Raw genomic sequence first — 16686 nt, 5'->3', positions numbered from 1 at the left:
AGACCTTTTAATTTCATGTACTTTTTGAGATGTTCTGTGGATGGGCTCTGTTGTTTTGCTGCAGGGTCTGCACCTACAGCCAATATTTGTCTGTCTCTAGCTTTATTGTACTGCATTACAACTGGATGCAGGGATAGTATCTTCCTTGGGCCTACCTGCATAAAGAATGGCCTTGGTTTGGTTGTCCTTAATCAGCTGTAACTCTAATATTTTCCATACTCCAAAGAGTTAATTTTATCCTGTTTTTAAGTACTCTAATATGAATTACTGTCACTTGCTCAAATTAGCCTATGACATATGACTCCCAGTTACTCAGCTAGTGCTGGCATTTAGTTGTATGTTTTTTTGCTCACCTCACAGAAGATCATGATAATAATTACTCAAAAGACAGGAACTTTTGTGCATCTGAGGATGCTAACTCTCTGAGAAAGAATGAGACTTGATTTACTTTGGCTGTCATTAATCTCTCCTTCATTGTTATGCACTGACTTTGAAATGAGAATAATAAAGTAAAGTAGTCCAGGAGGTTTGGGTTCCCCAAGTAGGAGGTGTTGGACGTTTCCTGTATTGCAAAAACTGCTTTTTATTACTGTCATATCAGCTCAGAAGATAATGATGTAGGTGGTTTAACTTTCAGTAAATGCATGAATGATCCATAGGTGTAGCGACTGCACAAATGATGAAATTCTGGTGCCAGGCTTAGCACTCTTGCCTAGAAGATCACCAAAGGAACACTGCAGCACTAAATCCAGAAAATTTATTGAAAAAAAGTTAAGCACTTTCATCAAAATCACAAGACTTCATCAGAACAAGAACAAACAAAAAATGCCATATTTAAATACTCTAACCCTTACAGCCATTGGTTGGCAAAGCAAACATCATTTCCTGTAAAATAATTAAGCAGTTTAAAAAGACAGTAACACATAATCACAGTAACTGCCCACTACAACACACCAATTGCCACCTACCAACCACAGACATTAATGTATTATGTATTGAAGTATGATTAAAAACACAGATCTTGAATAAAATCTCATAAAAAGCTGATTTTAGTTTTAATACAGAACTAATGGATAACTTGTCATTGAGCCCAGGTGGTTGACATGCATTTAATTTAATCTGCCACTTGAGCTCTAAATATTCAAGGATGTCATCATTGGGCCCCCCTCGTGGACCCAGGTCTACTTGTCTAAGTACAAAAAATTTAAAATAATGTGTCTGGTGTACCTTTATATGCTTAAATAAAGCATTAGTTTCATTGTTTTTTAGTATATCATAGTTGTGTTGATATATTCTTTGTCTGAGGGCTCTGATTGTCTTCCCCACATATTACCCCTCACATACCATACAGATTGCAATATATACCACTCTGTTGGTGTAACAGTAACACTTCTTAATAGTAGTAATTTTATCATAGTTCCTGACTCTAATGGAATCAGTGTCCAATATATAGGGGCATTGTCCACACCTCCCACATTTAAAAGTTCCACCTAAGCCTGCCTTTAACTTTTTCCTCTCCACCAGGCCTTTCAAGGAGGTGCCCTTTTTGTAAACCACAAGAGTTTTTTCCCCCCAACCTTGTTGATCTTCTCATCCAAACAAAAAATGTTCCAAAAATCATTAATGATGCTTCTAATGTTAAAAAAATCCCTAGTGAAGGGCAGAACACATACCCGAGTAAAACTGTCAGTTTTGACCAAACCAGAGGTTCTATTCAAACCTTCAGGCTTCTCCAAGAGTGTAGAATAAATACCCCCAGCTCTTTCAGTAGATTCAGTGGATGACAATGCACCTTTAGAACCACTGCCTCTGAGGAGATCCCAGCGATTGATGAATCAGAGGGGGGGGGGGCAATGGAATGGAGGGTATGGACAAGTGAATCATCAGAATCAATGGAGGAGGGGGAGACAACAACAACAACAGTATTGGAGGTGATGAATGATACCAATGAAAGGGATGGGATGTATGAATGTACCATTGTGAAGAATCTTGAGCATGATTTCAGCATTTACAATTATAGTAGGACAACTGTGAGTACTGATTGGGCAGAACTGTTCTCAAAAGGGCTCAACTTTGTACCAACAACTGGTAGTAACATTGTCAATACTATTTTGGAGTTTAAATTAATCACTAGGAAGTTGAATTTGGACCTCTTTTTCACAAGAGGGGGCTGGACAATGCATGTTGCAGGGGAATCTAGGCCGATTACATAGAGCAAGTACTTTCATTCCCCCTATAGTACAAATGTATGAGACCCTTTGTGAAAATGAATTCAGAAAAGTGGTTGCCAAAAACAGTAACAAAAACCTTCTTGGCAATAATGGGGCCGATAATTTTGCTAGGCAAGAAATTGCATTGCTCCATGATATTTTGGAGAATGATGAAATCAGGATTATGAAACCGGATAAGGGGGAGGAATTGTTATCATGGATGTGTGTGATTACAATAGTAAAATGACTGACGTATTGTACAGTGACACATACACAGAGGTTTCCAAAAACGAGTTGAATATATCCTACAGGCGTATAGATTTAGACATTGAACAACTTTTACTCAATGAGCAAATTACTGTAGAAACTTCTAGATTTTTGGAAACTAAGTATCCTAGGATTCCTACCAGTTTTGTAATCCTTAAAATACATAAGAGTATCTCTGACCCCCCCCCCTTTATGACCGGTTGTCGATGCAAAAGCTTCTAAACCTTCAATTTGGCTAAATATATTGGCAACACTGTTAAGCACACCCTTGATAACAGAGACCTGGTGATCAAGAATTCCTGGGACTTTCTGTCTAAAGTCAAGAACAGTATGTACCACGAGGACTTGATCTTGGTCACCATTGACATCTGTAACCTCTTCTCAGTAATACCCCATGATGTTGGACTAGAATGGTTCTATGACTATTTATGCTTAAACAGTACATTGAACCATGACACTATCCTTACTGTCAGGTCCTGTATGGAAATGGTTCTGGACAACAATTTTATCACTTTTGAGGGGCATTTATTCAAGCAGGTGCAGGGGGTGGCAATGGGTGCATGTTGTGCACCGTCATTTGCTAACATTGTATTGCACAGTGAGAAGACCTCTACATAGTGAACTCTGAATTCAAGGACATGTGGGTACTATATGGACTGTACCTGGATGATATGGTCTTATTTTGGCATGGGAGCAAAGATGATCTGAATAGGTTCTTCGTTTACATCAACACCACCAACAACTTTTTGAAATTTACCATGACCAAGGATCTTGACACCTTGAATTATCTGGATGTTACTATTAAGAAAGATCACTTTAAGGGTAGGTTCACGTCGTACCTTTATAGAAAACCTATCTATTCTAACTCTTTGTTGCATCTTGAGAGTTGCCACCCTCTACATCAGAAAAAATCCCTTGTCAAGGGTCAGTACATGAGATTGGCTAGAATGGTGTCTGACCAGGAAGATTTTGTTAAAGAATGTGATGTCCTAATGAGAATGTTGCAGAAAAGAGGTTACCCCTTTAACTTTGTCCGTGACATAGCTGAAGAAGTCAAATCAAAAAGAGCTGGGGGTATTTATTCTACACTCATGGAGAAGCCTGAAGGTTTGAAAAGAACTTCTGGTTTAGTCAAAACTGACAGTTTTACTAGGACATGTGTCCTGCCCTTCACTAGGGATTTTTTTTTTAACATTAGAAGCATCATGTATGATTTTTGGACCATTTTTGTTTGGATGAGAAGATCAGCAAAAGGTTGGGGGAAAAAACCTTTTGTGGTTTACAAAAAGGGCACCTCCTTGAAAGGCCTGGTGGAGAGGAAAAAGTTAAAGGCAGGCCTAGGTGGAACTTTTAAATGTGGGAGGTGTGGACAATGCCCCTATAATATTGGACACTGAGTCCATTAGAGTCAGGAACTATGGTACAATTACTACTATTAAGAAGTGTTACTGTTACACCAAGGGTGTGGTATATATTGCAATCTGTATGGTATGTGAGGGGTACTATGTGGGGAAGACAATCGGAGCCCTCAAACAAAGAAAATATATCAACACAACTATGATATACTAAAAAACAATGGAACCAATGCTTTATTTAAGCATGTAAAGGTACAGCCGACACATTATTTTAAATTTTTTGTACTTGAACAAGTAGACCTGGGTCCACGAGGGGGGCCGATGATGACTTCCTTGAATATTTAGAGCTCAAGTGGCAGATTAAATTAAATGCATGTCAACCACCTGGGCTCAATGACAAGTTATCCATTAGTTCTGTATTAAAACTAAAATCAGCTTTTTTATGTGATTTTTATCAAGATCTGTGTTTTAAATCATACTTCAATACACAATACATTAATGTCTATGTGGTTGGTAGGTGGCAATTGGTGTGTTGTATTGGGCAGTTACTGTGATTGTGTGTTACTGTCTTTTTAAACTGCTTAATTATTTTACAGGAAATGATGTTTCCTTTGTCAACCAATGGCTGTAAGGGTTAGGATATTTAAATATGGCATTTTTTGTTTGTTCTTGTTCTGATGAAGTCTTGGGATTTTGACGAAAGCGCTTAACTTTTTTCAATAAATTTTCTGGATTTAGTGCTGCAGTGTTCCTTTGGTGATCCTCTTCATATATTTTTTACTTGATTTTGGTGTTCGTTATTTCTAACTCTTGCCTAGAGGTACTCTAGCTAGGTTTCCTTAATCTGATCTTGTTGTATTTTCTACATTGTTGTCTTTGGAATTCTGTTACAGCACAGCACAGTTCTCACACTCGGCTCATGTGACTTCATGGCCACTTGATGCTGTCTGCACTCTGATGGTGGCATGTTCAGTGTTACAGACTTCACAGCTGTGCTTTCTAGTGCATATAAGATAGGAAAGCTTATGTGACCTCTGACAGTAGGATTTGAAAAACTATGAAACATAATATTTTGCCTTCTGAAGCATGCAAATTGTCAGTGACAGAGTACCTTGTTCTTGGCCCTGCACAAGAAAATAATGTTGTTGCATGACTGGGTATAACTCATCGAAAAAATATTCTGCAGCAAAAATAATTTTGAATATTCCAAATTTGAAGAACTACCAAAATCCTATTTTACTAGCAGCATGAACCATACAGTATATTATGTTTGTTTGTTTATTTTACCAGCAGCATAAAAATAAAGACAACATGGGTACATTCTAGTAATTGTCTTAGCCCAGCCATCACTTAATAATTATACATTGGACATAATTTATAACAACTATCTTGAATGTTTACTGACTAATTTAAAACAATTACAAATGTAATCGAGCAATTTAAAATGCACTGTTTACATATTCATTTCTGTAACATATAGAGTGATTAAGTTTACAACCTTTTGAATTTTTGTAAAAATAAAACAAAAGAAAAAACAAAAAATAGAAAAAATGTTTAATTTAATCTATTGCAGAAAACTGGCAAAGAAGCAAAAGGAGACACAGACCAGCACACAAAGGGAAATGGGACCACTAGCTTCAGCAGACAAGAACTCAGCTAAGCACACTTCCATTCAAAAAGAAGATGGCTTCTCCACCAGTTCTCAGGATGTGAATGGGTTCAGTAAGTCTGACTGCAATGAGAACTGTACTATTTTTATTTTATGAAGCATAAGCTGTCACTAATAACTGAAGAATGCTTCATCATTGCTGTCTGTATTTGCAGGCACATTTAGCTTAAAGGACATTTCTGTGACTTCTCATATTCTCTGATAACATTATATAAGTATATATTTTCAGAGATGTGGTATACCTTTCATGTACCAAATGGATGAACAGCCAATTAAAAGAAAGGTTCTGGATTCCAAAGGAACCACTCTTTTTTGTAAAAGCTGATCTGCACACACATAATGAAGGGCAATGCAGTGGAATTACATACCAAGAACTGTGAATATGAAATCCACAAATGTCCAAAGTGTTTGATTCGACAGCTTAGTCTTTTTCCCAAGTTGCGAGTGTTTCATGTGCTTTCATTCCACCAATACTGACATTTAAATTCTGAAATGTACAGCCTTAAGGTAATTTCCTATTATTTCCAGTGATAGTAGAAATAATGTAAAGCAGTTTCTCAAATTTGTCACTAATATGAGTATTTCTAGTTGTTTTTTATCTAAGCATTTTGGGGAGAGGGAGTGACCGTATAATACAAAATACTCTTAGATAACCTAATGGTTATTGATATTTCATGCTATTTCAGAAGTAAGCTATAATTAAATAGTATTGATATAAGATGAGGGATGATTTTCAAAAGGGGATACTAGTGTAACTCAACCTCATGCTGTATTCTGGCACTGAAAAAATGAGCACAGAGAGTAACCCACACTAGGAATATAGTGCTCACATTGCTCTAAAGAGTAACCCATGCTAGGAATATAGTGGTCATGTGCAAGAGTAACAAATGCTAGGGATATAGTGCTAATTCGTCTCCAAAGAGTGACCCATGCTACAAATATAGTGTTCATGTGGCTCCAAAGAATAACCCATGCTAGGAGTATAGTGTTTATGTGGCTCCAAAGAATAACCCATGCTAGGAATGTAGTGCTAATGTGGCTCCAAAGTTTAACCCATGCTAGGGCTATTGTTCTCATGTGACTCAAAAGAGTAACTCATGCTAGCTATATAGTGCTCAGTTGGCTCCAAAGAGTAACCCATGCTAGGACTACAATGCTCATGTGGCTCCAAAGAGTAACCCATACTAGGAATATAGTGTTCCTGTTGCATCAAAGAGTAACCAGTGCAAAAAATGTAGTGTTCATGTGGCTCCAAAGAATAATCCATAGCAGAAATATAGTGGTCATATGGCTCCAAAGAGTAACAAATGCTAGGAATATAGTGCTTTTGTGTCCAAAGAGTGACCCATGCTACAAATATAGTGTTCATGTGGCTCCAAAGAGTAATCCATGCTAGGAATATAGTGCTTATTTGGCTAGAAGGAATAACCCATACTACGAATTTAGTGCTTATGTGCCTCTAAAGAGTAACCCTTGCTAGGAATGTTGTGCCCACGTGGCTCTAAAGTGTAACCCATGCTAGTAATAGCGTGATTATGTGGCTAGATGTGAGTTATAAGATATGTTTGTTGAGAAGGAAGTGGAAAAAGCCAGATGACTTGCAATTTTCTATTGGAGCACATGGATGAAATTTAATACAGTAAAATACAATACAGTATCTTTCTGCATAATTTTAATGGAAAGTGTATGCGGTCTGACATAAAAAACAAACTATCTGGCCAGTAGCATGCTAGCATATTGATCTGTTAAATGTCTCCTATGTAACATATACACTATGTGGAAGTGAATACCACTGCTCAGAAACAGCATCTTCATTAATATTTACAGTATGAAAGTCAGGCCTTTAAAATTCTTTCTTTAAAGTGTATAAGAAGTGTCCCCTTGAATCTGATTACTTCAGATTGCTGTCTTTTACAAAAATCCAATAAATAGTGCTTGAGTAGAAATACATATATCTTTATTTTTAATTTATGCAATTGTTTATTCTCTTTAGTGCTAACAAAGGTGATAGTTTTACTTTTTTATGCTCTTGTCAGTCCTCATTCTCTCTGTCTCCACTGATCTCCCATCACCTTTTGTGACTCCAGCCTGCCTTTGGCCACTGAGCACCCATCACCTTTTGAATTATTTCTTCCATCATACTCTGTTATCCAGAGGGCACCTGAGAGTCAAGATTCAGAGATTAGGGTCTATCAGTTTATGATTTTTCTTCTCTTTCTATCGATGTAACTTATTGGACAGCAGGCACAGTATGATGCTTATCATGCTAGTCTGTTTTGCACTTGCATATTTTCACACACCTGCATCACTAGCTATAGAGTCATCCTTTTCTTAGAAAGCTCATTTTCTCTTGTTCTATTATCTTGCATTGAGTGTGCACTCTGTCTGACACCCAAATATTGTTCCTTCAGTAGGAATAATGCCAAATCCTCTATCAGAGAAGAGAAAAATGAAATTGACCACTGACTCCTTCCCCTCCGTGACTGGTATATCTAGTGGTAAGCCAATACCTGGATTTGGTTTCTGGGTTATTATAAGGACCGTATCCCTACATACAATAAACTAACTGATGAACTAATGCATGATTTTGTAAGAAACAGAATGAAATCTAAAAACAACTCTGTTAGGAAACCAAAAATATTTAGAAATAGTGATGTACAAATAAATGAATCATGGATTGTAAAACAGACTTGTATGAAAGCCTGGATGAAATGGGTGGGAACAGTGACTTACAGGTGTCACAGACTACCACTCTATGACATCACACCATGACATGCAAATGCAGCAGCTCGATTGTCAACATCTCATTAAGTAAGGCATTTTCCTTTGAATACTTCATTTTATAAAGTTCTCATCATTCAAAAATCCTTTCTTTTGTCACTTCTGCTGATTCTCATCTCTTTCATTCTCATATCTCATGTAATGAAATCACCTTTTCCCATTATTATGTTACCTTTCTGACCATTCACTTCTACCATCCCTACTGTGGGTATTAATTCCTAACTCCTATTTTCCCCTCCCCCCTCTGCTGCAATACTCCATGCATTGTGCAAGCATACTATCAGCCATTACTTTCCAGAGCAAATACTGAATATTAATTTAGTTGAGCAAAGCTTACATTCCATTGAATCTTCACATAGATAATCAAATGTTTGAGTCTGTTGAATATTATTTTAGTGGGTCTGAAGGTTTTTTTTATTACTACAGCACATCAGAGTTCCTTGGGTAGAAAGATGAATCATATTTATAACTATTACTCTGAGATTTAGATCATATTCCTGTAAGTCAGCAAGCCCTGTATATTTCTATTTTGCTTGCATTTTGCGAGTAGAATAAGTCTGCTTTTAATATGTTTACTGATCACTGTTTATAGTGATATTAAAAACTCATACCTTGATCATTATAACAACACTTGTAGGTTTTGCTTTGATTTTGTATCATGAATGATAAAGGATCAGAGTACAGTATACACAATTTAAATATTGTATACACCTTCTGTAGCTTTTAATCATATTATAGAATAAGCTTACTCCTCACTTCTCGACTGTAAATTAGCTCTCCCTGCAGGTTCCCATAGCCAACAAATAAAGAAAAACATGCAAATAAATACAAAAGAACCCACACTTCTTTCACTAATCTCTGCATCTATAGGTTCATAGGCTGATATTAAACTAACTGCCATTGTGGGCCATTTTATGTCTAATCAATTTTCACATTCCATGCTTGGGTTAACTATCCAGTTTGTCGATGAAATAACCTTATCAATGTCAAGGTCTATATTTATACTACTCCTAATGATAATAACTTGGATCCTAACATAGATATTTATAGGGGCCCCAAGCATGGGATAAAGCATTTACAAAAGTAGCCTGTATCCATTAATAGTAATGCTGGAGGCAGCCTTTCAGTACATTTCCTATTTACTATCCACAGATCCAAGATGCACTTGAATATGAACAGGTAAGAGCTTTGTTTTTATGTTGATGGGGAGTCTTTTCCAAAACCGTGGTATTCTCCGTAGGATATACCTGTCCGTCCAAATTATTGACTTAATGTTGCAGAAAAGGCTTAGATCAATGGATGGAATATTTCTGATACCATTTGACTTGCTCATCTGCAGTAGGTCTATCATTATTGGATTGGAGGATGCTGTTATGACACAAGACACCTCTTAGCAGTCTGTAACTGAATGAGTGTAGTGACAGGGCTGTCCATGTAAGGCAAATTGTTTAAGCCTTATAACCTTATTTGTAAGATATTTCAGTGGACATTGCAATTATTGCATGTAACTTTACAGACGCATACCAAGGAGGGTTTACATTTAATGAATGGCCTTATGAGGTTGAGTAAATAGGAATAATGACATCCTTTGACCCAGAACCAAACCCCATTGTTTATGAGTTGTTTGTCCTTCTCTCCATGAAGATACAGACCCAGATCAACATCTGATTTATTCCCATGTCCACTAGGGTTTTCTCCAGATACTCTGCTTTCCTTCCATAAACCAAAAACATGCTGGTTGATTGCTGATTCTAAAGAGTCCATATCATGACTGAAAATGCTCCATGCCTACTAGGTCACTTAATGAGTTATCAAACGAATAAATTATAACATTTATGGAATTCCTGATAAAATCTTCTCATATGTCTTTCTGGAAATGTAGTTGGCTAAAACTTTCTCCCACGCATCTCCACAGCAAATCATTTATAGTAAATATTTTGGATAAGCTGAATATTTCTGGTTTCAGTCTGATTTGCTAGGCAAAAGCACTATATTTAGTCATACTTTTGTCTTCAAGCTTTGCATTATGAAAGAAAAAGGTCCCTGTCATGGCCAATGAAAACAGACTTTATAGTAAAAAGCAGAAATAACATCAAAATAATTTAGTGCATTCTTCTTCTTCTTCTTCTATCAGCTTTTTCCCGGTTAGGGGTTGCCACAGTGGATCACCTGTCCACTCATGATAAGCAGTGGAGTTTTACAGTGTCGAGCTGCCAGCCCGGCGCCCAACCTTCCACAGAAGGCACACACACACATGCACTCACACTTAGGGCCAATTTAGAGTGTCCAATCCACCTGCAGCATGTCTTTGGGATGTGGGATGTGGGAGGAAGCCGGAGCACCTGGAGGAAACCCACGCGACCACAGGGAGGACATGCAAACTCCACACAGAAGGCACCCCAGCCAAGGATCGAACTGGAGAACCTCTTGCTGTGAGGCGCCAATGCTAACCACTGAAAATAATTTAGTGCGTTATAACACTGAAACAAACAATAAAACACTAAGCAGATAATTGAATACCCAACATGTATGGGCAGCATTAACAGAATGATCACCTCAGCACATCTACATTAATTACTACCAATCTCATGAAAAGCAGCAGGAAAAAAGGGAGGGAAGAGAGGGACCTCCCTTCTTATCCAAAAGGGAAGAAGATCCCTTCTTTAACCCAGACAGCTAACTAAAAGGCAGACTAAACTGCTCCTCTCTTCCTTCCTAAACTAGCTAAATGACATCAGTCCATCACCAGCTTATAAAATAAAACTACACCATACCCTTCAAGAACAGGGATAAATCCACATTAAGTAGGTCTAACCTTATTTCACTGTGATGTATCCCATGCTGTGTGTATCAGTTTTGGTCTTTGTCTCCAGAATTCCAGTGTTCAGTCATAGACAAACCTAACGACAGTGCTACCCTGGCATTCTGTGGTTAACAAACATATTGATAGTCGCAACTGCATTAAAAGACTCTATTGTGAGATGCACTGCTGTCCCTCTTACCAGTCTGGATAAGAGGAAGGTTACACTTAGTTGCCTGTCAGGGTCCAGTATTCGTCAGATCATACAAACACTTAAGTCACTTACCCCTAAGTATCAGTATGGCTCAGTCATAGTCAGTGTGGGCGTGAATGACCTGAGATGTACCTATCTGGACTATAAGAAGAGAGGCAAGATTGAGCTCACAGAATGTGTGTCTGAGGCAGGTATGAGCGTAGCACTGAGCAGCATTCTACCATCTCCAAGGCTGATGCTACAATACCAGCAGAAAATGATTGACTTTATCAATTGGCTTGGCTACTTGTGTCATTCCAAAGGGGTCCAATACTTCTCAGCCTGGGAGAACATGGTTGACAGACCATGATGTTTTGTCAAGGATGGTCATCACCTGTCACCTCTAGGTTTTCTGATATTGGATAAAATATTATCCACCCCTATAGTGCCTTTTTTTAGGCATTGCCAAACAGATAAACCTTCCAACATAATAAACGTTACTCAGGACAAGCAAACGCTGTTACCGCTCAACACTAGGAGCCTCAGCAGGAAACTGGACTCCCTGGAAGTTCTCCTCACCCTGGACAATGCTGATGTTTGTGTAGTTACTGAATCATGGTTCAAAGCCATGGAAAGTATTCCAACAATGCATGGCTGTAATGCCTTTCATGCATTCCAACCACCTACTGAACATGAAAGAGTTAAAGGTGGAGGTGTATTTATCCACATAAAGGATAAAAAGGCTGGTCAAACAATGTGAAATACTCAAGCTACTCCATGTCCAATTAACCATAAGGAAAAATCTGTTACCATATTCATGCTAGTTAAAGGACCCTCACTGTGAACCATGAAACCCATACATCATACCTGATGTTACTAGAATCACTCACCAGTCAGCCCAATACCATACTCATGGATGATTTTAACTACCTCTTCATTAATTGGGAGGCATACATGACCAATAACATGCAGACCCAAAAATGTCCTTACTTTGTTAATTAAAAATGCCATGGAGAAGCTGATCTGCACTCCCACTAAGGGAACAAATATCCTAAATCTGGTACTTACAAATATGGGAGAGTGCTGCACCCACCTCCCAAGTGTTATGTCCTCACTAGTAAGATCAGATCACGAAGCAGTTTCCTTGAAATAAAGTTAAATCTAGTCCCCTACCTAACCTCAATAACTTTTAAGAACTTCTCTAAGGTAAATTACTCTCTATTAAGGGATGGCATAGCTAGTTTCCAAGCTCCCCCAAATCCAGAAAACACAGAAACCTCTGCAGAGGCATACATGAAAGCCATAAACAATTGCATAAAATCAGCAGTACCAGACCAAATAAACTCATCAAAGCACAAACAAGCCTCCCTGGTGGACCCCTAGTATTTATAGATTATACTATAAAAGAAAGAAAATCTTGGCGAAAAGTAAGAGAGAATATGCACAACAGGGAAATAAGTCCCTCATTAGTCTAAATAAGCAAATAAGGGTACTAGCCAAGTCTCTAAAAGCATACTTTGAGGAACAAATGCCTCTAAAGCTAAGGATGACCATGAGGAATGTGTCAAGTTATGTCTGCAATCTTAACGGTAACACCCAACAGCTGTAGATGGCATCACCTATACTCAGCCAGAAGACATAGTAAATCTGCTGACCAACAAGTTAGGCTCAAATGTATAACCAGTATTCCAAGGCCTCAAGCCTTGCCCAATGCGGGATATTGGTATACAAGGCTATGACATCTAGTGTATACAATAACCAGTCCGGTTCAAGTTGCATTTCAGAAATGACCTGAAGGAATTCAGTAGTATCTCTAATTCGAGCTCTTACACATTTGAGAAATGATTTCAGATATTTGGTGAGAAACAGGGACAGAGGTTCAGTGAGAGAACCCCTCCCTGAAACAATGGGTCTCCCAGGGGGACTGTGGGGATTTTTGTGTTATTATAAAAGAATTTTATTTTTGTTTTATTTTTAGATTTTTGTGATACTATAAAAGAAAGAAAATCTTGGCGAAAAGTAAGAGAGAATATGCACAACAGGGAAATAAGTCCCTCATTAGTCTAAATAAGCAAATAAGGGTACTAGCCAAGTCTCTAAAAGCATACTTTGAGGAACAAATGCCTCTAAAGCTAAGGATGACCATGAGGAATGTGTCAAGTTATGTCTGCAATCTTAACGGTAACACCCAACAGCTGTAGATGGCATCACCTATACTCAGCCAGAAGACATAGTAAATCTGCTGACCAACAAGTTAGGCTCAAATGTATAACCAGTATTCCAAGGCCTCAAGCCTTGCCCAATGCGGGATATTGGTATACAAGGCTATGACATCTAGTGTATACAATAACCAGTCCGGTTCAAGTTGCATTTCAGAAATGACCTGAAGGAATTCAGTAGTATCTCTAATTCGAGCTCTTACACATTTGAGAAATGATTTCAGATATTTGGTGAGAAACAGGGACAGAGGTTCAGTGAGAGAACCCCTCCCTGAAACAATGGGTCTCCCAGGGGGACTGTGGGGATTTTTGTGTATTTTGGCCAAGAAATAAATGTATTGTTGACTGGGATCCATTAATGTCAAATGTAACTTGGTAGTGTTATTTGATAATGCCCTCCTCTAATACTAAGGACAAAAACTCATCTATCTGTTTTTTAAAGAAGGGGGTGGGGTCGATGCTTAAATGTGTATAATATCGGACATCGGAATGTTGGCTTCCATGTCATACTGTGTCCAGTTCTGCACCACCACAGCTCCTCCTTTATCAGCCCCCCAAAAATCACCAACTCATGATTCCTGGCTAACTTGACGATGTTATCCATATCAATCTCTGAGATATTGTTAGCCTTAGGTCTGTGATCCCTTGGATGAAAATGCAGATCTTTGATGATAGAATTTTGAAACATGAACACATTGTGGTTCATAGGGGACATGCATGAAGATCTATGGTATCTGAATTCATCAGTAGACTCTGAGGATTCCTTTTCCTGAAAAAATAATTTTAGATTTAAATTCCTACAAAATGTTACTATGTCATTAGCAAAATTCTCTTCAGGCACAAAGAATCCAGGTATAAATGATAAACCTTTATTTAAAATGTAGATGTCCAAAGTAGAAAGGGCATAAGATGAAATATTGTTAACATTGACATTTGTTATTTCCTTACAAACATTTGTAACAGAGCATCCATGTTGTTCACATCTTCTATGTTTCCTGCCCCCCCTCCTCCTAGGTTTAAATCCGAAGGGACATTAGAATTCCTTCTTTTCCCTGCTGGGGATCCTGTGACACCTGAAGCCTCGAATTCCTGTCCTGAAGAGGATTCCTAGATGTAGATGCCTTTTTCAAAATGGATCTAGTGCATTTCCTTTTTGAAGGGTTCCTCTTAAATTGTGCAAAATGGACATGTTTGTCTCTACCTATATTAAAGGGGTCCCCCCTATCGTAATCTGCTAGGTCTCTGAGAAACTTCTTTTTCTTCCTATCTTGTAATTGGGTCTCCAAAGTCATAAGTTCCTGGCTAAGATTTTTCAAACTGGAAGTGTAAACAGGTTGCCCCTCATATCTTCTAACAGTATCACACAATTGGGAAATGGACTCTATTTCACTAATAATTACTCTATTGTGATGTTCAGCTAATATTTCTACAAACTTTAAAGAAGCTTGCTGTTGGGCTTCACCCCATTCTTTTAAAAGAATCTCATCAGGATTACTAACTAGAGGCTGCGTGCATATGCGTAGGCCTCTTGGTGTGATCCCTTTAGTAATGTATGCCCAGAAGAGCTTATAATGCCATACATTATTATGTAATACCCGCATGTGCTTAATAAGTTTGTCAAAAATGGCTTCACAGCTATCTTCATTAGTGGATAGATCATCACTCCCCACCATATTGGCCATGCCGAGCCCAAAGATAGCCAAATCCTCTCGGTCGGAGGCTAATCCCCATAATAAACTGGTTAGTTCCATTAGTAAATATATAAAAATACATATATAATGACCAATGTATGTAGAAAAACCACAGAGAAGGAAGTTTGACATCAGAAATCCTAGTGTTCAAATGTATTCAAATAATCAAAAATATCAGTTCACCAACAAGGCCATAATAAACCATAATGGATGGAAATAGGACAGTGTCAGCCACTATAACATTTTATAAGGACAATATCAGACCCTGCCATGTATAATTCCAAATTTCACAGTTCTGAGTCCATTATAAAGATATCCATTAAGTTCTAAAATACTTAACCCAAGTCAGTCTCAGTAATAAATGCACAATATCAACCCCTGTTATTTACACAGTGTTGAGTTCATTAAAACAAAGACCCCTGGGAATATAAGTGCTTCATCCAATTCTGTTTAAAAAATACCAAAAGGCATTTACATTAATATAAAGTTGTGCCTCGATTGATTCCAGGCATCAGAAAACCTTCCCTTTTGTCAATGGCCAAAAAATATTAAGCAATATCCTTGATGACGCAGCAGGTCAAAAATATTAGAGAGCCCCACACTGATGTATGCACTAGTAATAAAAAATAAAAATATACATACTAAACACATATGCAATAGGCCCAATTAATATATGGCACCACTGAAGATGAATAGGCAATACTAATCTACCTGTGTCTTTTAAAGAACACAATACTATTATCTAAACCTTCATAGCAATGGACACCTATAGTGAGCACCATACAAACATAATCATAACATCATAAAATTTCAAGGCTTACTTGTAACCAAAAACACAATTGCTGAATAAGACAGGTAAATTGTCCCATAGAAAGATATTAGATAATAGCAATTTAAATAAGTAAATCTTAGTTGATGCAGTTGTTATAGTTGTAAAACATTCATTTAGCATACAATGTTTCCGAAAAATTGAGTTATAAAGGCCCAATTGATGTACAGCACCAAGGGAGATGAATAGGCAGTACTTATTTACCTGTGTCTTGTAAAGAACACAATAGTGTTGTCTAAACCTTCAGAGCAATGAACCCTATACTAAGCACCATACAAACATGATCATAACATCATAAAATGTCAAAGCTTACTTGTAACCAAAATCATAATCACTAATTAAGACAGGTGTAGCTATTCAAATGTTCCATAGAAACATATTTAAACAATAGCAGTTTGAATCAGTGAACCTTAGGTGATACAATTGTTATGGTTGTAAAACATTCATTTAACATACAATGTGTCCAAAAATAAGTTATAAAGGTAAACCTGTATCATTCACTCAACACAATCAAGTGTGATGGTTACTAAATATGTCCATCATGGAATCATAAAGTCCCCTGTTGAAAGAGTCAGACCAAAAAAAGTCATATAGTTCCAGATGTAGTAGTTCCAATAGACCTATTCGTGTTTTTATGATGTTTCAAATGCATGTTCCTGAGCCCAATGATTA

The 16686-nt window shown here is 37.6% G+C and overlaps 1 protein-coding gene across 1 annotated transcript in view; it reads left to right on the top strand.

The window, feature by feature from the left end:
* Positions 1-16686, top strand: part of PTPRT (protein tyrosine phosphatase receptor type T) — a 3212182-nt gene that overhangs the window by 2815788 nt on the left and 379708 nt on the right. Inside the window, exon 23 of the mRNA XM_044089009.1 lies at positions 5406-5554. Coding sequence (XP_043944944.1) covers positions 5406-5554 — 149 coding nt within the window. The remainder of the gene's footprint in view (positions 1-5405; positions 5555-16686) is intronic.

Source organism: Protopterus annectens, chromosome 12.part0 (genome assembly GCF_019279795.1).
Source record: "Protopterus annectens isolate FY-2018-M chromosome 12.part0, PAN1.0, whole genome shotgun sequence".
Lineage (NCBI taxonomy): Eukaryota > Metazoa > Chordata > Ceratodontiformes > Protopteridae > Protopterus > Protopterus annectens.
This window is presented reverse-complemented; position numbering and strand designations above follow the sequence as displayed.